The sequence below is a fragment of the Schistocerca americana genome, chromosome 1 (assembly GCF_021461395.2).
Source record: "Schistocerca americana isolate TAMUIC-IGC-003095 chromosome 1, iqSchAmer2.1, whole genome shotgun sequence".
Taxonomy (NCBI): Eukaryota; Metazoa; Arthropoda; class Insecta; order Orthoptera; family Acrididae; genus Schistocerca; species Schistocerca americana.
In genome coordinates, this window is record NC_060119.1 from 1,161,680,750 (window position 1) to 1,161,705,016 (window position 24,267).

Sequence of the window (24,267 nt, forward strand, 5' to 3'; positions counted from 1 at the left end):
GCTAAGAGGTGATATCTCATGTGATCAGTTTCAAAATTAATTTGTTCAGGAATTATTACAATGTGAATGTACTTTAAGTTCGTCATTGCACCATTTTGAATTATACTGCATGCCTGTGATGGTTATATTTATTCTTTGCTACAGCATGATCTGTTAAAATGAAGTAATCCTATCATGTGTTTTCTTTCTGTGTTTATGCAGTACCGTAACCTGGCGACAATACGTCACGGCTACATCAGGGCGTGCAAGCTGCTGGCTCACAGGAAGCAACCAGCATCACAACACATGACATCCAACATGAATAAAATATGCTTGGTTTTCAAGCCACATCAATTCAAATAAAATCCTCGAGCTTTCGCTGACCATCTCCGCCATCGTCACCAGAAGTTCACTGACTGCCAGGGCTGCTACGGTTTCTCGCTTATATAGGCATGATGACATCATCAGCAGCCAATCAGATAGACCCATGGCAGCATGCGCACGTGCATAAGTCGACCTGGGCAACTAGCGGAGCTAATGCCTATGGCAGCATCGGTGACATCAGGTGGCGCCATGGGCAGGCGCCAAGTTTGAAACTGCCACTCCCGCATTGCGCATCTGTCTTTGATTTCTTTCGATGTCAAATGCCCACCCCCATGCCCTGCTGAGTGTGTACCCCTGGTCTCTGTTGAAATTATTGTTGTTGTTTAAAAGAATCTCAGCCACTTCCTTTATAACAAAGTCCCAATATGTAGATGCATGAGCCAGCACTTTTGTATTTTCAAACTGCAGACAGAAAGTAAAAACATTTAGTCTCTTTTGCAAGAAACGCCATCACAACTCAGCCTGTAGCAATTTGGAACATTTTACTTCATCAGTTATTCCTACCAAATACAGTTCAGTCGCCAATGTGAATAACGGATGTTTAGGATTCATTTATCTGCAGATAGCCCACATGTATATAACAGGGCCCACTGGCGTAAGGAGACTTATACACTTGCTTTTAGATGGTGGCAGCCAATCTAGCGTCATCAACAGATTGCTAATCAGCAGTTTAAAACTGGAAGTAGTTGTGAATTGGTAGTCGATGTCTTTGAGTCTTGATTCACTATATTATACTCTTGTCACCAGTCCACCGGACTTTGAGAAGTAGATGGAACAATTCTCACATTAAAGTTATGGCATTTGAGAGCTTTCACACATTTTTGAGACATCTGTCAGTACCTCAAGAGTTCAAAAGGCAACACATCAGTATTATGCAACTGGCTGATGCCACAGAGGGTTACAATGATCTTGCCATTGAGCTACTATTTGGAGCAGATCACTAATGGAAAATTGTGAAGGACACTGTGCCGACATGCCTATCACCATCACTGGCTTTAATGTCTCCACAGTTCAGATGGACGCTTAACAGGAGGCGCCAAAAGATTTCCGTAAATCGAGCTGTCATTAAACTCATTAACCTGCTGTTTACTCTACCGCTTAACAATGTAGTCCAAAACTTCTGGGATTTAGAGACATAGGAATATGCGACAATTAGGACTGGTCAATGAGTGTGAAGGACCAGCACTTCTTGAGGAATTTCTCACTTCTGTTCTATCAAGCTTCAATGAAAAGTAGTCTATCTCCTATGAAAATCAGGTCTGTTCTCCCAAATAACATCTGCAATGCTGGAAAATGTTTCCTCACTTTCCAGATGGATCTAGAGAAGAACATCAGTGCCACCTATGAGACACAGGTGTCAAGTTACATCTGAAATGAACACATTGAACGTGCTCCATCACAAAATTCAGCCAATGCCTTTTATTTGTCAATGCCTTTCATTTGTCTCATTGAATAGGGATGAGAGAATGATATGGAAGCACTAAGTGGCGAATTGTATTTGTACAAAAAACAATCTCCCTGACTCAGTGATGTCTAGGAAGCAGAGCCTAACCTACTTCCTGAAATAGCTACAGTACTCATGAGTTTTCAAATGCAGCATTTTGTTGTTGTTGCAGATATTACCCAGATCTTTTTGCAGCTAGTTCTCCATCTGGACGACAGAGACTGATAAGATTTTGCTGGTATAGCAACCGTAATCATGGAGCAAATGAAGAAAATGTCATGTGAAGATGATGAGTTCCCTTTGGGCTTAAATGTAGTCCGTTCCTATTTCCAGCTACACTGATGGGATTGGCAGGCACATTTCAATCACAGTTTCCTACTGCAAGTGACTTATTAGACAACAAAACTTACATGGATGACTTTTCAGTAAGCGTCGAAGACAAAACTGGAGCAATAAATCTTTACTACAAACTGATCTCGCTACTGAATCAAACAAAGCAACCTATGTTGAAGTGGGTGATAAACTCTTAGCAGATGGTAGGAATATGTAAATCAGAAGGACGAGAGAGATATATTTTGTGTGGATCAGCGTGAAGTCATCAATAAAATATCATAGGAGGTTACAACCAAAATAATCTTACTACAAGCAACCATTAGTTTTTATGAGCCATTGGGCTTAGTAACCCCAGCATCCATAGTAGGAAAATTTTTTTTAAGATATTTAGTTATTTGGACTTGGTTGGGACAAACTTCTGCTTCAGTATACTGCCACTTGGTGGCACACTTGGATGTGAGCCCTCCCAACCCTATCACACATTTTGTAACACGATGGATCAAAAACTTCGAAGAGCAAGTCTGTGCACCCATGTTTTCTGTAATGCTTCAAAGCAAGCATATGGTGTGATCCAGTATATCAAGTGCATTGTAAATAGTAAGTCTCACATCAAATTGATGTGTAGCAAAAGTAGACTAGCACTCATGAAGAGGGCTATGATGTCATGACTGGAAATGCTCGTTGCTTTGATGGGGACAAGACTTCTACTGCAAGGCTACACCAAAGACATAAGTAGAGCAACTCTTTGGACTGGCTCCACTGTGACATTTGTTTGGCTGAGTGGTAATCCCAATACCTTGAAAATCTTTGTATGCAGCAGGGTCACAGAAATTCACAAGTACATCTTGCCATCCCAGTAGAGAGAATCCTGCCAATCACCTGTCAAGAAGAAGAATGGCTCAAACCTTATATACAATGCACATCTCGTAGCATGGTCCATCTTGGCTTTCATAACAGCCTGTCACTGGCCAAATAAATATCTCATACCTGCTTCTTTAATGGAAACTAAAGAAAAGAAGAGTAATACTATGATCCACAGGTCCTCCTTGTGGAGACACCCCAGCCACCGATAGATAATGAAAGGTTTAGTTCATACTGGAAGCTAATGCTAGTCACAGTCCACTCTCTCCACTTGAAGACAAAAGTTATTGACAAGGAAAAGTTGCACAGTGAATTTGTGATGAAAGAAATGGCAGTAGATTGACTTTATTGGGTAAATTCTGTACAACTATTCTTTTTCAAGAAAACAACGTTTCGAAGGAAAACACACCATGACCAAATGGATTCTGCCTGGGGTCAGTTGCCTTGCAACAGCCACTGCTGGTCTCAAGCCTGGATAAAGGAGGAGGGTTGGGCATTGGGCTAACAACCCAATCCTGGAAAAAACTCTTTGTTCAAAAAAACTTGCCTTGGACATAGATGGACAGAACGGAATATGAAAACTGCAAAGGACAAACAGAATAGCCCTGGGAATTGAAGACACCTGGAGGAACCGGGCACAAAACAGAAAGGAATGGAGGCAGTTTGTGGAAGCAGCGCGTGGTCTGCAGGGTCTGGGATTGCATTTTTGGATGAGGATTTGTTACCTCTGTGTAATCATCTGCATTATGTTAAATTAACTATAGAAGAATAACATAAAGTTATCCTGGACAGGAACCACCACTTAATGAGGTTTTTTATCTTACATGCATTTGTTTACATCATCGCTACTTCCTCTCAGCAATAGATCATGTTACATCCTGGGTAGAGGTGGTGCCATTGGTCTATATAGCAGCTGAAACTGCAGCTAAGGCATTTCTACAAATGGAACTTTGCAGACTTGTGGGGTCTATTTCAATCGATGGCTTATCTTGCTCAGTTGAGTGTTGGCTCCATATCCTTAAAGTGACATTCAGGCCAAATGAACAGTGAATGGAAGCATTGCTTTGGGTGCTTCTGGGGGGTTCAATTGCCGAATACACTTAAAAGCATCCTTAGCACAAATTTTATGTGGTGAAAGCCTCAGTCTGTCAGTGGAATTGATGGCCCCTGGTCTACTGCCAAATGACACAGAATTACTGGCTTTTGTTAGGTGGGTCAAACAACGCATTTCCTGTATCCACATACTGCCTTCATGACTGCATGGCAAACAGCATGTGTTCATACATTAGACTATGGTAAATTGTGAATAAGTGTTGCTCAGAGACAACACAATCCCTATGGCTCTGCAACCTCCCTACACACGACCACATTGGATACTTAGGTGCAAAAAGCAGATATTCAACATACTGCTCTATGGGGAATCATTCCCAACTTCTGTACACAACCTGAAACCAGCCTGGGCACTACAATAATGGGCATGGCACTCCACCAGAGGGTCTATGTTTGCAAGAAGGGGATGGACATCACCAAATTCCAACACCGAGCTTCACCCACAGAGACTATCAATGATGCACCAAAACGCAGACAACACGATGATGCAAACTGTGCCCAGTGCTTCTGCTATGCGCAGGTTCTTAAAGTTCTTCACTATCTTAGTATTATGTATGGGATTCAGGATACAACTACAGAACCTATCACGTGATAAAAGGCCCAGTTGCTGTGCTCCAAAGATGACATATCATCACAACAATTAGTCAGAACAGGACACTGCAGGAACAGTCCAGTCATACTCTGCCTTCCAGCCTGCCACAACATTAGTGGTCATGCCAAAACAGCTGACTGCAGTGTAACACCACTACCGTCAAGCTTCTCTCCTGGTGCTCTGCACTGAAGGATGAGCAGTGGGGTACTGTGGTATCTTCACACCCAAACAGTGCATTATGCACAACAATATCTGAGTGACTAGTTTCTTTGAGTGTGTTTTACCTCTGTAGTGTAGCAGGTAGATAGTTGGTTCTTTGTATTCTTCTTTTATGAGCACCTCTATTATATAATATCCGCTTCAACCACGAGTGTTATTTCGAGTGTCAGTTCACAGTTCCATGCGGCTTTTCGCGGATGATGCTGTAGTATACAGAGAAGTTGCAGCATTAGAAAATTGTAGCGAAATGCAGGAAGATCTGCAGCGGATAGACAAATGTAATGTATTGCGAATACATAGAAAGAAGGATCCTTTATTGTATGATTATATGATAGCGGAACAAACACTGGTAGCAGTTACTTCAGTAAAATATCTGGGAGTACGCGTGCGGAACGATTTGAAGTGGAATGATCATATAAAATTAATTGTTGGTAAGGCGGGTACCAGGTTGAGATTCATTGGGAGAGTGCTTAGAAAATGTAGTCCGTCAACAAAGGAGGTGGCTTACAAAATACTCGTTCGACCTATACTTGAGTATTGCTCATCAGTGTGGGATCCGTACCAGATCGGTCTGACGGAGGAGATAGAGAAGATCCAAAGAAGAGCAGCGCGTTTCGTCACAGGGTTATTTGGTAACCGTGATAGCGTTACGGAGATGTTTAATAAACTCAAATGGCAGACTCTGCAAGAGAGACGCTCTGCATCGCGGTGTAGCTTGCTCGCCAGGTTTCGAGAGGGTGCGTTTCTGGATGAGGTATCGAATATATTGCTTCCCCCTACTTATACCTCCCGAGGAGATCACGAATGTAAAATTAGAGAGATTAGAGCGCGCACGGAGGCTTTCAGACAGTCATTCTTCCCGCGAACCATACGCGACTGGAACAGGAAAGGGAGGTAATGACAGTGGCACGTAAAGTGCCCTCCGTCACACACCATTGGGTGGCTTGCGGAGTATAAATGTAGATGTAGATGTAGACATCCAACAGCTGAACTGTCATCTTCCAACCTAACCTAGACCTTTGGCTAAACTACAAATTAGCCAGTCACCACAAGAATGTTTTTTTCTTTCACATTGGTTCGTTTTCACAAATGTGTTTTTTGCTTTCACATTTGTTGGCGTTGCCAAGTCGCAACCAAATAGTTATTCAGCTTCCGAATGAACCTAGACCCTGGGATACGCTACAGATAAGTTTGTCACCACAACCAGGTTTATGGCTTTCACATTCATTGGCTTCACCAACTCACAACAAAACTACCACCCTCCATCCTGAATTAAAGCTGGTTTCCTCCAATCATAGTATTTAACATTACAACCAAACTGTTCGCTGTTGCCAAACTACCACAACACATGGTCAGTTCACTTCTATTGTTTGGCTAATGTTGTACATGAAAGTGCGTATTTTGTTACCACTGTTTTGTGTGTGTGTGTGTGTGTGTGTGTGTGTGTGTGTGTGTGTGTGTGTTTACCATGTCTGATGAAATGCGAAATAAAAGGAGCAGACCTAGGATTTGAGATTCGAAAACATCATGAAAGAAAGCCAGAGATGGAACTGCTTTTGATGGACAGTCGTGGCAACTTGTATACATTGTATGGGAATATTTTGAGAGGAGGGAGGACAATGGGGACCCCTTCTTATCAGTTTCAAAAGTAGTTGCAAGAACTGCAGCCATAGTTTATGTTACTGAAATGACCTAACTTCATACTGGTTGAGACATAACAGTCCATTAAACCCAATTTAAAAAAAAATATTTATGACCATAAACAGAAAAGTTCTGATGTAAATACTATAGGGGTGTAGATAAACATGTACTTGTGGAATAGTTACTAATAAGATAATTAATACACTGAAATTGTATTGAAGAGTGTAGGTCCAGTAATTGGTAGGAATGTTCACTTCAGTATGAATCTTCTGTAATTAATAAAAACATCCAAAGTATTGTTAATATTTCATATTTGAGTATTTTCACATTTATAAAATATCAAATGGTTAAAGTTCGTTATATGTATTCGTTCTGTAAGTGCCAATGTAACTGATGGAATTAGACATTAATATTTAGATAAGTTTTAATTGTAATTTTATTAAAAAACCTTTTATAACAATGCCGAGGATGATGCGGGATTGTTTAGAAAATATATATAGGGTCAGCCATGTTGACATGAGTCAGTACTTTGTGAGTATTTGGACAGAAAGCATGTAGCATGTAACTTGTTGAGTAGGATTCATTTCATTATTGTAAGTACATTACTACTTATTTCAGTTTTGTCAAGATGCTTTGATGTACTTTGAGGTCGTAATAAATACTCTGCTGAAATATTATACTGGATTAAATATTCATTTAACTTTATAGTTAAATTTTACAGTAGCTGTCTAAGAAACCAGGACTACGGCTGCGACAGATCATCTGCAACGATGAGTACATGACCTTAAATCAAACTTATTCAAAGATATGTTTTATGTGGTGGAGGAGCTGGGATGCAGTGTAATTCTGTAAACTAATTTTGTAATTTGTTTATTGAAGTATTCTGGAAGTTCCTTTTTGTGACAATTGGACAACAAGGAAAATGAACAACACTACAAAGAAGAACTTAATGATGCTTATGTAAAACGCAATGTGGAAAAACTGTGAGTACAAAACTTAATTGAATTTTTACTTTTACAAATTGTTTTTCATCTGCATTGTCATTATGGAGGATAATAGGGAGGTTAACAACAATAGGGTAGTTGACAACAATGGGGAGGTTAATGGAAACATGCAAAATAGCATAGATATTACTGATAATAATGAAGTTAATTGGGACAACTAAATCGGAGAGGGTAGTGATCACAGTAGTGTATGTTCCCCCTTTCGTGGATTTGAATCAAATGTATCTACCTTAGATAGGTTAGTTCAGTTAATGGAAGAACAAAAAAGATCAATGGAGGAACAGAATAAGTCAGTCGAAAATTGTTTTATCAACAAAAAAGATCAATTGATTAACAGAAAACTTTTTTTGATTCAATCAATAAAAAATTAGACAAGCATGAAACCCAAATTTATGAGTCAAAGGAGAGTTTAGAAAGATGCTGGGAAAAAGTAGACGAGAATACCAGATGTGTCGATTATAGAAGGGGAAATTCTGACCTTAAAACAGGAACATCAAAAATTTGTAGAGAGATTAGATTCCGTGGATAGTTTCGAAAAATTTGCAACTGCAGAAGTGCAACAATTAAAAGGATATAGTAAAGAGGTCGTAAAGAAATTTTCAGAAACCGAGAATAGTATACAAAATTTCAAATGACAGTTTTACAGAATTAAAAGAAGATTTAGGTACTTGTTTAGGCCAAATTTCAAACTTCAAATCAAAATTCCAAGAAATCGAAGATTCCGTTGTTACGAAACCTTTCAGTAATTACAATCCATTGTGGAACAATGTCAATGTTAAAAACATTTTAAGAGGAAGGGAATATACATCCAGTTCATTTCATGTACCAGATAAAAGATAACGTTGACAGTGAAATGGGTGATAATTGAAAATTAAATTTTTTAAAAGATTTTTAGATGGGCACGCTTTGTCATGGGAGAACCAAGCAATCAAACCTGAAATGTCGTTTAATGAGGTAGAATGTGCTTTGATGAACAAATTTTGGTCAGAATTTTGGAACAGCCCAAACTTCAAGCAGGGTAGTGGTCGCATGAAAACCTTTTGTGAACAACAGTTAAGAACTTTAATACATCTTGATAAACCACTTGATGAAATGATCCAAATTGATGCCTTGAAACGTAGACTGCCAAATAGAGTACAGTGGAGTCTGGTCTATGGACCTGATGACACTATTGAACAGTTTCTTAGATATGTAGACAAATTGGACTTAGCATGGGAAAGAAATGACAGATTTAATGACAGACCAGATGATAGCAGGAACAACAATAACAGAGCTTTCAATGATCATTTTAACAGGAGAAATGATGACAGAAGAAATGGGGAGAGAAACAATAAGCAGAGACCAGAGAACAGGAGTTTTGAACCAAGAAATAGGCCATGGGGGCAAAATCAGGAAAATAATGGTAACAATTTTGAAAATAGAAGAAATGGTCAGGTAAACTAAGACCTGCCTCTTTCGGAGCCTGGCAAAATGGGGCAAATATGCATGGGGATTATAATCAGGCACATTGTGGTAATTTCAGAAGGGGACATACCAAAATTTTGTATCCAGAACACAACCTGAAGTGAACAGAATGAACGTTGATAGAGCATTTTGGGAATTTTTTTTATCTGAAAACAAATATGAACTGAAAGGTAGAAGAATAACTGAATTTAAATTAGAAGAAAACACTTTGACAAATTTCTTTGACAGTAGTAGCTACTGATGGTGTTGAAAACAAATTTGATGAATATGGTTTAGTGAAAATGTTGAGTGAATGTGGAATGATTGAAAAAGCTGATATTGGTGTTGTATGTTTGGAAGTGGATGATCATGTACTTGGCAATGAAAGTGAGAATGACAGTGTAATTCCAGATGAAATTGCAGTAGACAATAGACATATAAATGAGGATGTGGTAGAACAGAATGGTCACAGTGTTGAGGTTGTTGAAGAAGTGTGTGAAGAGAGAAATGAATTTAATGCTGAGAAAATGTTAAGTGTGATGATAATGTTTCTGATGATGATGACAATGATGTTGATGATGATGTGTTGCTTACAGAATTGGATGGGGTGGTATATGTAGAAGTTAAAGTCGATGATTTGATGCTCAATGATTCTGGAAAGTCTGATGTAAGCTTGAGTGATGATTTTGAGACAAGTAGAGAAGTGCATGATAGTTCAATTTTGCCAGTAGATGTTGGTGATATTGTGTGTGAAAGTAGTGACTATAGTAACAGATGTAACCGTAGTGACCAAAAGTTTGAAGTCATAAATGAAATTTGTCAAAATGTGTAATTAGAAAAGGAAAGTTGTTTTGGAAATTTGGAACAGGTACCTAAAAGTAATTCAATCAGTGAATGTGTACAAGTAGTGGAGGGAGGGAATGTGCGTGTTGAAATCAGTAGTTTGTAGACAGATTTGAGGGAGCTTTGCAAAAACAATTACCCAGTTAATGAAAGTACCACAAAACCAAATTAACAGCGAGCAAATAGTAAACTTGTGTTGAAGAATGTATACTCTACGCCACACAGACAGACCCATGCTGTACAGCTTGTTAAGACACATTATGAATATTCTGACCCAGTAATAATAAAAAGACTAACTGAAAGAAAATTACAACTCATAAAAAGTGCAATTAATGTTCACTGCTTTCTGCAAACTCAAACACAGAGAAGTGAGAAATTGGATAACTTAACACATTTGAAGCTAATACTGTAAAATTTTTTTGTAGTTTATATTCTTATTTCTTTTATGTGTGAATATTTGCATATTTTTACCTATATTTTGTCTATTCAGAGAGTGGGTGCTGAAAAGGGTATATTTGAACATTTGTGTATGCTTTTACCTGGTATAGATTGGGGGTTGTTTGATTTTTATGTAGGACCATTTGAATTTGTTGTTATTTGGACTCAGGAATGTTACACAGCTCAAATTATAAAGACAACCTTGATCACTCATATAACACCACAAGAATTGTTTTTCCTCAGGAGGTTGCAAAGTTTTTGCAATTTGGTGGTGGTGAAGCCAAGGCTCCGAGCTGGTGTGACTTTTTCCTTTTCAAGTCACATACTCTCTTACTTTTCTGTCCAAAGTGATCCTTCTTCCACTATCCATGTCCTCCAATAGTTAGTAAGTCAAGGATTAAGTTGTGTAAATAAATGCAGGTGGTCAGAAAATGTGATAATGCAACATATGTTTGATTTTTGAGGAGAGTTGGTCTGATACTTTCATGTGTTGTCTGTGCAGTTATAAAGAAGTTATGTTACGTAACATTTTGGATATGATTCATTGTGCTGATGATTTTGTGAAAAGTTGAGAAAATGTTTAGAGTTGGTGTGCAGTTTACTTAAGATATCTGTGCAGTTATAGTGAAATTCTATCATTTTACATCTTGGATGTGATTACAATTTGATTAGATCGTTTATCGTCTCCTGTATATGTTCTGATTTAAACATTAAGACTGAATAGATGTGCTAGCTTGTCTGGCTATTCATTGGAACTATAGTGTACATGGCGAAGGAACATTTAAAGAAATTTATTATGTTTGTAGTACTTGAATGGCTCTATCTGTGGAGCATGAAGAAAATGGAAGTTTATGTTGGAGATAGTTACTGGGACAAAAGTGTTTCTGATTCCCGGTTTTGAGAGTCATATGGGTTTTCTTTTCATGTTATCTCTACTGCCTCAATGAGCATTATGGTCAACCATTGGTAGTCTTATTTAATAACTCTTTTACCCTTTTCAGTACTATAAGACAATGATGATGTTTGCTATATATATATATATCTCTGTTTGACATAGATATACAGTGTTCTGCATATTACTTTTGTCATAATGTCTGCTCAAATCGACAAACTGCTCAGCTATAAATATCATGTGATGTAGGACGTTTGAACAAAAAATTTGTGATGGTGAAGAAAGTAGATTAGGTGCTGTTTAATGTTGCTGTATGTTACAGCAAGCCAATACTTTTCACTAATGTGATATACTTAACGAAAACCAGATCAATTTTATGCTATTATATGATTTGTATTCTGACGATCATAAACAATTGCTATGTAGTGTGTAGCAAAAGGCGAAACTATGGTAAAATAGTTTCAAAGATTAGGTATTTGTCTGAAGCCCATGAGGATTTGTATCCATTGTAAAGTTGTTGTCCGTGCAGACATCTACTTTCAATTGGAGTCTAGATGATTCATTATTCCTTACCTGATAAGGAAAAGTATAGATCACACCTTTAGGATGGCTGAACTAACTTTTTTCATATAACGTTTCACCTGTTCAAATGTAACCTGTGATACTTTAACTTTACCTTAACCTATGTTGGAATTTACCTTTATCGGTACCCAATTTTATTTGCTGTCTAATCTGATGTTGCTACATCATGTCTAATGTGGTGATGATCAACAAGAAGTCTGTCAACTGGTTATTGAGCAGTAGATATCCTGGAAGTACCCTGCTGGTACTTAATTTACTAATGTAAATCTGATTCTACGGTGGCATGAGGCCATGGTGGCTCTCAGTCTCTACATGAAGATGCTGAAAAATTCGGGATGACGACTTTTAAACTACGAGAACAGGGTGCTTTTGACAGTCCTTGTTGTTTCCTGACCTGAAATGTTCATGTCGGTTCAGTTGCTCTAAAGTCTGAGTTTGACTTGTAAAGAAATAAGGACGTTTGGTCCTACAAGTAGTACAGTCATTATGTTGAGGTGCATTTCAACAGTTGAAAACTGACATAATTTTTCCATGAAAATAGAAGGCTAACAATTGCTGTTTCTTGTAAATTGCTAGACAGCTGCCATTACATGAAATGATGCACACTATAATCATCTGTTTAATCTGGTCTATCTAAACTTAATACATGCAATATAATTCTTCATAATCACCCATTGTCAATGTATTCTCAAACTTACGAGTGTTTATTAATATGTGCTCCTGCTTGAAGTATCTTCTACCTCTTCTTAACACAATGATATACTGTCATGTGCAACATGGTTCTCAGTAACCATTCATTATCAATGCCCTATTCCTTTCAAAAGAAATATATTTACTTTAATTAATTCTACAACTTACAGGCACAAAATTAGAACTAGCAATGTATTAACATACATTATATCATGATATAATGTCACATGCAACCTAATTCTCAGTAATCGCTCAGTGTCAAGATATTCTCAAACTTACTTCTGTTTGTCTATATGAGCTGCCGCTTGAAATAATTTTGTTATTTGTACTTTATGAAATAGTCCTTTGACTTTCATATGCATTGTCAGTTAAGAAGAGAACATATATGATGTCTGGATGAGAATCCAGAAAATTAAATTTTATACCTCAGACCCGTGTCCTGCTTAATTTTGAAAATGTGACATAATTTTTTTTTTTTTTTTTTTTTTTTTTTTCATTTTCACACTTGACTTTATGGTGTTTAGCAAAGATAATGATGCATGAGAAATTACTTCTCATAATCTGAGCATTATAACACCTGGATGATCCGCCCAAAGACATGGGATATGCAGTAATTCAATATGATATTTGTGTACCTTATTTCTATATTTTCATGTTTCTATACTAATTATGTTTGAGCTGCAACAGACATCAGAGGAACACAGTAATTTTGTACCTCAGTTTAGTTATGTCACAGGTTTCTATATTTTCATGTGTATGTGATTAATTATGTTAGATCAAAACCAGATATTAAACAGACTGTTAGTAAGTCAGCTGGTTATATCTAGCATTTGTTACTTGAATTAATCAACAGTGTTATATATGTCAATTACTCTATCTTGTAGAATGCTAATTGTTTACCCTTCGTCAGTCAGGCAGTCAATAGGGAGCGTTAGGGTTAATTTTCAGGGACTGGGAAGGTGAAGCTGTGGCAAATCCATTCTGTAGGGAATGCCGAACACACTTCTCCCTCCGGCGCCACGGTGAAGTACTGGAACAGTAGGGGCCCTGGGGAGGGGGGGGGGGGGTTTCCTGTCTTGGTGGTCTGTCTTCCCCCCCCCCCCCCCCTCGCCCCGAGTACCAAACTATCCATCCCTCTATCCATACGCATATACCTCTATTGCTAAGACCCCTTTCATTTACCGTGCCAGCTGTATTAAGTGACTAGCCTATTTTATAGGAGGATCCGGGGAACAAGTTAGCATTCCTGTGTTATTAAATGTAACTATGCTCTGTCATACTATATTATTTATTCATGTCTGATTTTGTTGTATGTTGTCACCCAAGTGGTAAACATTTACTTTTGCTTTTGCTGCTATATGCTATAAGTTGTGAACACTTACATATTTGGAAATATGTTCTCTCATGTCACTACATTATCGTGAGGATTATTAGCAATAGGCAACCACAGGCTTGATGTCTCGATACCACCACTATATGTTAACACTTACAGTAAAGGAAGAAGCAATGACTGTATTGTCTAGATATTCATGAAAGTAATTGTTATATATTTGTAAGGACGGAAGTGAAACATCGGAAGTGTCTGGACAAATGAAAAATAGTAAGATTGGTCAGACATTTCATTCTACAAGGCAGTCTGTGTACTGCAAACCTCAAGATTTTCTATAAAGCAGTCTGCGTACTGCAAACATCAAGACTATCTACAACACAGTCAGTGTACTGAATTCCAAATATTTTATGTAAAGTACAGAGATTATTGCATTTACACTTAGGAATTTTATACTAGTTTTGAGACTCAAAGTTACATGTTAGCTCAGACAGTTAAGAAATAACTTGTTCTTTCCTTGTACCATTGAGTAATGATTTTTGCATAATGCTTCACATTAATTTATATATTTAATCAAACACAGGATTTATCTCATACCATAAGCAAAATGCCTGTTTCTCTAATTTATTGTAAAATGTGTACTGTTCATAGATCTGTCAGAAAAGGTTTTGTTCAACTTTTAGTTCCACATTCTTTTGGGGGTTGTTGAGACAATACAGTCCATTAAAACTAATTTAAAAAATGTTTTTGACCACAAACAGAAAATTTCTGATGTAAATATTATAGGGGTGTAGATAAACATGTAATTGTGGAATAGTTACTAATAAGATAATTAGTACACTGAAATTGTATTGAAGAATGTAGGTCCAGTAATTGGTAGGAATGTTCACTTCAGTATGAATCTTCTGTAATTAATAAAAACATCCAAAATATTGTTAATATTTCATATTTGAGTATTTTCACATTTATAAAATACCAAATGGTTAAAGTTCATTATATGTATTCATTCTATAAATGCCAATGCAACTGATGGAATTAGACATTAATATTTAGATAACAGTTTTAACTGTAATTTTATTATAAAAAACCTTTATAACAATGCCAAGGATGGTTTGGGATTGTTTAGAAGATATATATAGGGTCAGCCATGTGGGAATGGGGAGTCAGTACTTTGTGAGCATTTGGACAGAAAGCATGTAGCTTGTTGAGTAGGATTCATTGCATTATTGTAAGTATATTACTACTTATTTCAGTTTTGTCAAGATGCTTTGATGTACTTTGAGGTCGTAATATATACTCTGCTGAAACATTATACAGGATTAAATATTCATTTCACTTTATAGTTAAATTTTACAGTAGCTGCCTAAGAAACCAGGACTACGGCTGCGACAGATCATTTGCAAATCAAACTTATTCATAGTAACGTTTTATGGTAAAGTAAAATGCAAGAAGGAAGGAAGTGAATTATTCAGAAATGCATAATAAATATGTATACTTGCGTACAAGATGCAATTCAGCATCACATACAGTTATCATCACCACAGAGATTGACTGATATTAGATAAGCTTCAAATGACATTGCTTGCAGCAAATCATCATTGTCACTAGTTACAGAGAGCCTTCGTTTTAAATTCAGAAATATTTAAATATTTCAGGCAGTGAAGTGTTGGGATGCACAGGTGTACCCACATGGCACTGCATATTTTTGTGTGAAGCAAAAGACATTAATTTCAAGGAGATGGACACGCCCATGGATTGATGAAACTTGGTGAATGCTGGTCATACTGTTACGAGAGGTTGGAGTGACAGCAAAAGAGAAGGTATGGCACTTCCCCACTGGCAAAGGTTGTAGAATTATCCTTTTGCGTGCTGGTACCTCCCATGGCTTTATTTCCAGCTGTAAACTGTCAAGTCAAAGAAAATGTCAGAGCATCATGAAGAAAAGAATAATGAAACATTTTTATTTGTTTCAGCTGATGAACAGCTGCATCAAAATGATTTACTTAAAACAACTAGTTTCATGACATTACAGCCACATCTTCAGGTGACAAACTGTTGACCTTAAGAAGATAAAAAATCGTAATTAGAACTATCTTAAACCAGAATGAACCAAATTGGTATTGTATTGATTAGTGTGGCGTCTTCTGTCATTGTCCAGCTCCGTGACATGCTCGGGTGTTTGAAAGTACAGTGCTGCGAAACTTTCCCGCTGGACGCCAGAGACGCTATACACAAGCAACATTTGTTCTGTGTTTTATTCTTTGGTTATTGATTTCTGTTTCCACATTCTTCTCCGTGGTGAAAGCATGAATCCAAGTGTGTTAGGTACGGAATAATTTACCTTACTGAACTTTTCTCATGCCTTTGCACGAGTTATCGGTTGCGGTACAATATTGTCTGTTCCGACTGCAGGGTTTCGTAAATAAATTATTCCATCAAGCTGAGACAAGCCTACTTCTCTTATTCAGCCTACAAGCACACGCAGATGTTAAACCGTAGATCACAGTAATTCAAACCGGTACTGACAATTAGCAAGTGAGGAATACAGGTCTTTCAATACATACTGGTCCTTACAATCTCTGTAAGTGAATGCTGTAATGATATTTATGGCCTGCAGATGAGTTATGCTGAAAGCCAGTCACCAAAAATTATTCAAAAGATAGTGTGACTGCAACAAACAAATAAGAAATTAATTTACTTGGTTAGATATTTGCTTTTACCAGGTGAAAATGCAATTTCAAATTCTTCAGGGTCTCTGAGCACCTTGCACAACAATGAAACACTGTCAACATCATGTGCACCTTCCAGCCATTGTGCAGCTGAGAGAAAAAGGATTGGGCTGTGGAGGTAAAATGTTTCTTTCTCCCAAGAAGAAATATATTTTCTACATCTTCATTGGAACCTGAGGAAGAACCATATGCTACCTTAAAAGCAACAGCCACAAGGAATAAATGTTAACATATAGTGAGCAAGTTGTAAATAAGCTATGGCTCGCTATGGCCTTTGACACATAGGGGACAAACTATAGTGAAACATTACTTCCAGACTAAAAGTCTCATGACATTATTTAATGCTGGGGAGGGTGTTTTGTAAAACTGCAGTGGTTGTCAGTCGAGGCTTGTGGTTCAATTCTAAGAATATGTGATAACTGCTGCCACACAGCATTCAGAGGCTTTGTTTCGGCTTACATGTGTCAAGGAGTCACCAGACATGGCTCACAGAACTCCCCTCCCAATCAAGCTAAGACGGGATTTGTGGTATTTTGCATGGTTTGGCTCTGTAGAAGGCTGACAGCATTAGCCTCAAGTGTTGTCTGCCATGTAACAATTTATGGGAAGAAATCACCAGTCTTGGAACATTTGGGCACAAGCGGTGGGAAGAGAAGCCTCATGGAGTTCCTGTTATGTTGATCAGGCTTCTGGAAATTCAGATGAATGTAAAAACGCTTAGATTTACCTGTCACCTACCGATGTCAGACAGAAATTTATAGAGAAAACTGGCGAGGAAGATGTGCCCTGATTGGCCCATGTCTGGAGACATCCTGTGGTGGGAATTTATTAAACGTGGCAGTTTTCAAGCCACTGGCGGAAACAGTAACATATTTGCTAATTGGCAGTTGCAGCCAGAATGGTGCAACCAGCAGAGTCAGGAGAAGGGACACGTGAAAACTGTCACTCTTGGTTTGGATGTGAAAGATCGCTGGTTTTAGACGTGGACAACTCTTGAGTCGTGAAGGATGAGATTCTGGTTCTTCATATGCGACCACGCACGGCTGACTTACCGCCACAGCATACTGGTGGGGGTATGCATCAGCACCAGCAATAGGTGGGCGCTGATGTTTGCAGAAGGACATACATTTGCCACAGTACTGTTAATCCAATTTACAGTAACAGTATTGTTTTCATTTATTATTCAATCACTGGAGTAACTAAAACATTTGGTGGGTTGTATTGACATTAGTCACTGAATGTGCAGCTAGGATACGGCAGTGCGCCCTCCCCCTCCCCAAATTGCTTCATACCTTTATTGCAATCATTTTTTCTAATATTCATGACTTATGCTATGACATTGCTTTTACTGTAATGAAACATCGATTTAATTTTATTAGTAATTCATTTGAAGTAATATAATAAATATTATTATTATTCGTTGACTGAATAAAACTAGTCATTCAGTAGGATTTCATAGCAACTCCCTACCTTAGGATTCCATGCAAGGGTCATTTTTGAGATAGCAATACTGCTGGGCACTTAGGATTTAACATTGGGTCTTAGGGCTGTTTGATAGTCTTGGCAATTCCATCATTCTGGTACTATTTCACATCATGAACTCAGTAAATTCAAATATGCTACAGTTTAATTTGAATAATATTACAAAATCAGAAACTATTAAAATAATGCAATTTGATATCAAAAGTGTACTACATATGAGCAAGTCATGGTACTATTTTCCTACTTACTTGCACAAACTCATTCAGAACATGTACTATAGCTTTGCATACTTGGGGATACCAGTAACTCTTGAAATATTTCATCGTGTAGTTCAAAACACGTACATCAATGAAGGAGAGCTATCACTTGCAGCTAAATATCTCAGAATCATTAGCAAACTCACGTCAGCCGATATTTCCTTACAATAACTGGGATCTTATTTTCTTATCACTGGTATGATTTTATGCAGCTAATTCCTAAAACCTTCTAAACTCATTAACATGAAATTTTTAAATGAAGTTTCATTGTTGCCCTCCAATTTCCTAGATAGCAGGCCAGATGTAAAAAACTATCAATAAATAAAATGTCCGTCACGTAACTAAAACTGACTTTTGATGCTTACAATGTCCTCTCACTGGTGCAACTGGTGAAAGCCACATATATGTGTACACAATCAGAAATAAAGAGGGAGAAGAGAAATATATATTTTCATATAATTTTTATTTTTGAAAAATATTTACTGAAATAAATAAAACATTGGCTAAAAAACGAACTGTACAAATGACTCGTGCTCCAGACGGGAGCAGTGTATGTGCTTGCACATTAAGTACAGATAAAATATAATTTCAGATATCTGATAATTTGTCACATTTTCAACAATGGAAGATGAAATAACCTTGGGTTAAAACATCCTTCCATTCAACATCAATGAAGCATTAACAACAAGACTCGCTTCAACATGCGAGTATAAACTATACCTCTACAACTACAGCACATCACTGTCACGTGTTAGTCCTCTCTTCATTTGTTACTTCCACCAACGGTGTTTCCGCAAGTTCATCACTTTTACTTTCACTAGTCGCCCAAGTTTTCTTGTTGATTAGCATTAGCAACATAAGTGCAGGAAGATGAATGAGGGAAAACCGAAACAGCTTGCGTGATGTTTTGGTGTCTGATTCCTTGTAGAACTTCCAAGCTAAATAAGTAAGAAACAATTATTTATAGTCAGACAAATCATATTTCTCCAAATACAGAAAATACACACTTACACAAACAATAGCATGGATGACTGGTAACAGATCACCTAAATTATTGCTGCAGGAGGAGTGTCTGCTTATTAGCTGCCTGAACAGATACACAAACTAGACTGTCAAATCTCAAAACATTTAGTCCTTCAGAAAAATCTGGTTATGACCAGAAAACAAAATATACAAAATTTAGAGTATAAGAAGTAAGGTAAACCAGCCATTTTTTTTTTTTTTTTTTAGTGGTGTGCAATTGAAAACTTACTTTGTTATTCTACTCTCATTCATCCTTGTAATTTCATTTCAAGATGCTTTTCTTTATTACATCAGTATTGCATGTGCCTGCTCTTTTTTGTAAGAGATGTTGGGTCCTATTTTCCTACATGTATTTCTCCAATAATTTCTGTGTGCAGTCTATTTATCCATTACCTCCCTTTCTGTGAAGCCATGTGCATCCCCAACGCATTAGCACTGTATATTTTACACAATAAATCAGCATTAGGGGATGCACATTTCCTATGGTAGTTGATGCAGGAAGCAGTGGATGTACGACAACAGAAAACTCAATTACGTACATGAGTAATTCGATTAAGAAGAAGAGAAAATTATTATGTGAAACAGAGTCAATGTGCACTTAAACTGGAAAAAAGTGATATCAAAAAAGCTAATGAAGTTTCCAGTGCTTTTACAGGTGTCCATTATTTAACCACACATTAAACGGCCAGATGTGCATGCTTTTCTTTGCTCATTTCTTAAGAAACAATTTTATGAAACTATGGTTGCTGTTGGAAATTTTTTTCCAATTTTTGTAAAAGATTAACTAAACAACAATGCCTTGAAATGCTTGATTCAGCTTTACATAATAGTCATCTTTATAGCAGGCTGTTTATAATCGGTGTGCAGTACATCACCTAGGCTCACCTCCTGTCAGCCGTTAATTTCACAAGGATTGTCCACAATTGGTAGTCGTTTTCAAAAAACATTGATGCTGTAGGCAACATGTCTGAAGTTGATTGGTATGTAACTTATTGCAAGACAGGGGCATGCTTAGATATACCAAAGACTGCATTACATTTTATTTTACATGAACATTTCTATGAAAAGTATTAGCTTTTGCACAATTTGACTGAAGCTCAAAAACAGGCTGGTGCCAACAGTTGTAAGGAAATGGCCGAAATTTCGACTGAGGAAATGTAAAATCCATTTATGCCTTCATCTACAATTTAATGCAGAGCAATGGTAACCAAAACAATGATCGGAGATTACCTGGTACTTCCCTTGCTAATAATATTTTGGGGATGAAAATTCCATACACCGCCAGGATTTGAATTGGCTAATTTTGATTTGTGTACCACTGCATTACTGTGATGCAATAATAGCAATAATATAATGCTTGCACTCCCTCTACAGAGTCAGGATCTCTTGATGGAAAAAATTCTTCAGGAATATAAAAATGTAATGTCTTTTCTTTAACACGTTTAGATCAAAACACTTACCTAAGTACAGGAAATAACCATTCAGAGGTATCGATTCAAGAGCAAAGTACCAGTTGGTAATATCCATTACTGGTGCTAGGCAAGATAGGATCAATATGCCTCCTGTGTACCGCAGTGACGTCTTCCGGCACAGATCTGAAACAATTGACAGAGAAATATTTTTAAACAACATACACAGTGTTTCAGAGAGTATGCTAAAAATTTAATGCATTGATAATATAGTGTATTGTTTAATCATACAACGCCTGCTGAAGACTAATGTCTAACATTATGTTATTCCTTTTGATGAACACTAGGAGGTCAATCACTAGTAAGTATACAAGAAAAGAAAAACAAATACCATATTCACCTGATTATAAAACGGCCCTGAATATAAGACGACTCCTCCACCCCACCTTTTCTTAAGAGGCTCATTGAGGAAAATTAATTTTTTAATGTGTTCTGACTAATCAAAATCTCCAACTATTTCTGCATAAACAATTAACATGCACCTATTCCAAACTTATGCCATTTATTGATTATCTACCTTTCGATAATACAAGGAGAAATAAAATAAATAAAAAGAAACAGTTTACATTAATTTTTATCTTCACTGCCATTTTTTGTTTACTTCGTCTGTTGTGTGTGGAATCGCTATTTTTCACCACCATCGCCATCACCATCACCATCACCATCACCATAACAGGACAGCTGTGAATCTTATGTCTTCACTGTCACAAATATTTGGTCGTTTCTTCTGAATATGTTGTGATTCTGGTGGGACCAGAGAAAACAGCTGAACCCCCCCCCCCCCCCCAAAAAAAACAACAACATTGTGAATTTCACTTTTAAACTGGCTTGAGAACGTTACAATGTCACTTCAGGGTGTCTATGTGGACAAGGAAAAAAAATTCCTGGATTTCCCCCCCCAGGGGGAGGGGGGGGGGGGCGGCACGTTTGGAAACACCTTTGATGTGCAACAATATGTACGCTGCATATTTCCGTATTACAAAGGTATATATTCAAATTCCACCAAATACCACATTTTACTTTCCGAAGCATTGAAATCGAGATTGCGATGCGCTTTTGTAAGCCAGTCATAGCTCATGTTACTTGATCTCGCCCGCTGATGACAGCATAGGACACGTGATGTAGTCAGCCAATAGCAAGAGCACTCTTAAATAGCGTGAACACACAAATAAGAAATGTTAATGGTTTAAATTAATATACGTAGCATTCACATATAATATTGGTCTCCAAGATTAATAAGCTCGAAGAGAAGCTAACCTTCCACATATAATGTTGACCTTTTCTGCGCGTGATACACTTCAAGATACATCACACAAATGTGCCAGTAAAATTTTTAATAACGACGTAAATGGCCATCCTCAAAGAGCTGATTTTTAAATGAGAGTCAAACGCTTTGTTATTTAATGTATGTAACGCTTTTCAATCCACCGTTTGCAATATTTTACCTCTACCTGTTAGAAATAGGTTTGTTTCAGCAGTTGCAAGAGAGCGCCAGAAAACAGTCATCACTGCGTGACGACGCAGCAAGCCCATATGTTTGTACGCGTAAAACATTACAAGATCTTACATTATGTTATAAAAGAAACAAGACATCAAAGGATACTTCAAGAGCATCGGAATTTCCTGAACAATACTAAAGTGCATAATTCGTTTGGTTCTTTATTATGACATAATGTCATACATGCACTTGAAATCAGCGAACAGTTGAGACCAGCCAACAGTGTGAAATCAAACAGTTCGTTTCAAATAAACTGACTGCCTCAGCAGAAAAGGTTAATAAAAGCCGAATCTCTTTAGCAAACCGACAAAGATAACTTCATTGTTCTGCAAAGCGATTAATGCTTGACTGTCAGAAAGGTGGAAATAAAATCTGAAACTAATGACATATTTTAGCCGTCCGTAATTATGCAAACATATTTTAATTCATTTGATATCGCCTAATCAGAAAAATCCATTTTATCATTTAACGTGAGAGCAATAAACGAACACGAAACAACAAAATCACTAAACGTAAACACTGGTCATGTGGAGACGTCCCACTTCCCCACCACAACTCAGACTGCTCTGTCTTACTATATGCCCGAACTGGGGCAATATCAGGTAGTGGCGCCAAGCCACACTTCCGTAACAAGAAGCGCGAGAAGGTACTACTCATACGTGACTCAACTACACATGCACAAGAGCCCGCCCGCAACTGCTCAGAGGAATCTGATTTAAATAGTTGTCACGTCATGCTCATCGGAGGCAATTTGTTGTTATGAAGCAGTGCATAGTCTTCCAAAAGCCTTTGACACATTTTTACTGTTGGCAGACGCTTGTATGAGCACTGTGTTTTGTTGTTGTATACAGCCCATTTCCTTTGCAACTTAAGTTCTTAAGTTTTTTTAATTTTTTTTTTTATTCTGCAGTAGCAGGGTACAGTAATATCCTTTATTAGAGTATTCATTCTTACCACTCACGACGACAAAAATTTAACTGAAAACTAAAACAATTTTTTCATTGTAAACAATTCCCGGGTTTTTCCCGGTTTTCTCCAGGACGAAAAAATTCCCGTGTTTTTCCCGGATTGTATACACCCTGCTCTTGTTCCAAACTTAACATCTACATGCCACTATCTCATTTGCTATGTAAAACTGCAGCTAATACACTCCCAATTGTTCCCATCATACCTCATGGTGAGTGGCAAGAATACTGCTGAATGAAACATGTATATACACCAATGGCCCCAATCTAGATTTTTAGTGTCTCCCACGGAAATGTATGCTATTGTTGAGTATTTGTCCAATTTTAAAGTCAGTTTGATTCCAAATGCAAATGGATTCAGGCAAACTGCAGTTTAAATGTGGTAGATGTTGATAAAAAGCCAAAGTATGCTGTTTACATTACCATGGTTGGAAACATGACATAATTTCTGCTCGCCTACAGCCAAGCTTGTTTCACTGTATCACACCCTATGTTCTGTAGGGCTATTCTGAGCAAAAGTGAAATTTGGATGGCAATATCTTCCAGTGTGCACATCATATGTAACAACAGCAACTAATAAATAAATAAAAGATCACAATCACGATCCAATCCAGTTCTCAAACCTGCGATGTAGTAACGTCTGTCGACATTATCTCCAAAACAGGTCTTTCCGCTGTAATTTATTCTTGCAGTAACAGCTGCAGTCAGTTTAATGTGCTGACGGAATTTCTCGTTTGCAACCCAAGGGACTAATCATTACAGGTTCTCATAGACAAATAAAATGCAGACTTCAGTTCAGCATCAAGTAATGGTTTTTGAAGGAGAAGATTTTTGCATCTGAACGTTACCTTTACTTGAAAAACTGCATAAATACGTGTCTATCGTATCCATATGTATGAAAACTTTTATTACAAACGTATTCAAATACAACAAAAGTTTGTAAGATGATAGAGTTTAACATTACTTCCTCCGCTGTTCCACAAAACTGTCAATTTTTAAGCAGAACATTAGATTGTTAGATTTGTAATACATAAGTTTCTTGTGTATCCCTCGTGCTAGCAC

The 24,267-nt window shown here is 37.4% G+C and overlaps 1 protein-coding gene across 1 annotated transcript in view; it reads right to left on the bottom strand.

The window, feature by feature from the left end:
• Positions 1 to 18,694: 18,694 nt before the first annotated feature.
• LOC124597776 (protoheme IX farnesyltransferase, mitochondrial) overlaps positions 18,695 to 24,267 on the bottom strand; it is a 67,865-nt gene continuing 62,292 nt past the window's right edge. Inside the window, exons 7-8 of the mRNA XM_047135960.1 lie at positions 20,734 to 20,868; positions 18,695 to 19,188 (exon numbers count right to left, since the gene is read on the bottom strand). Of these exons, the coding sequence (XP_046991916.1) occupies positions 18,995 to 19,188; positions 20,734 to 20,868 (329 nt within the window). The 3' untranslated portion in view covers positions 18,695 to 18,994. The remainder of the gene's footprint in view (positions 19,189 to 20,733; positions 20,869 to 24,267) is intronic.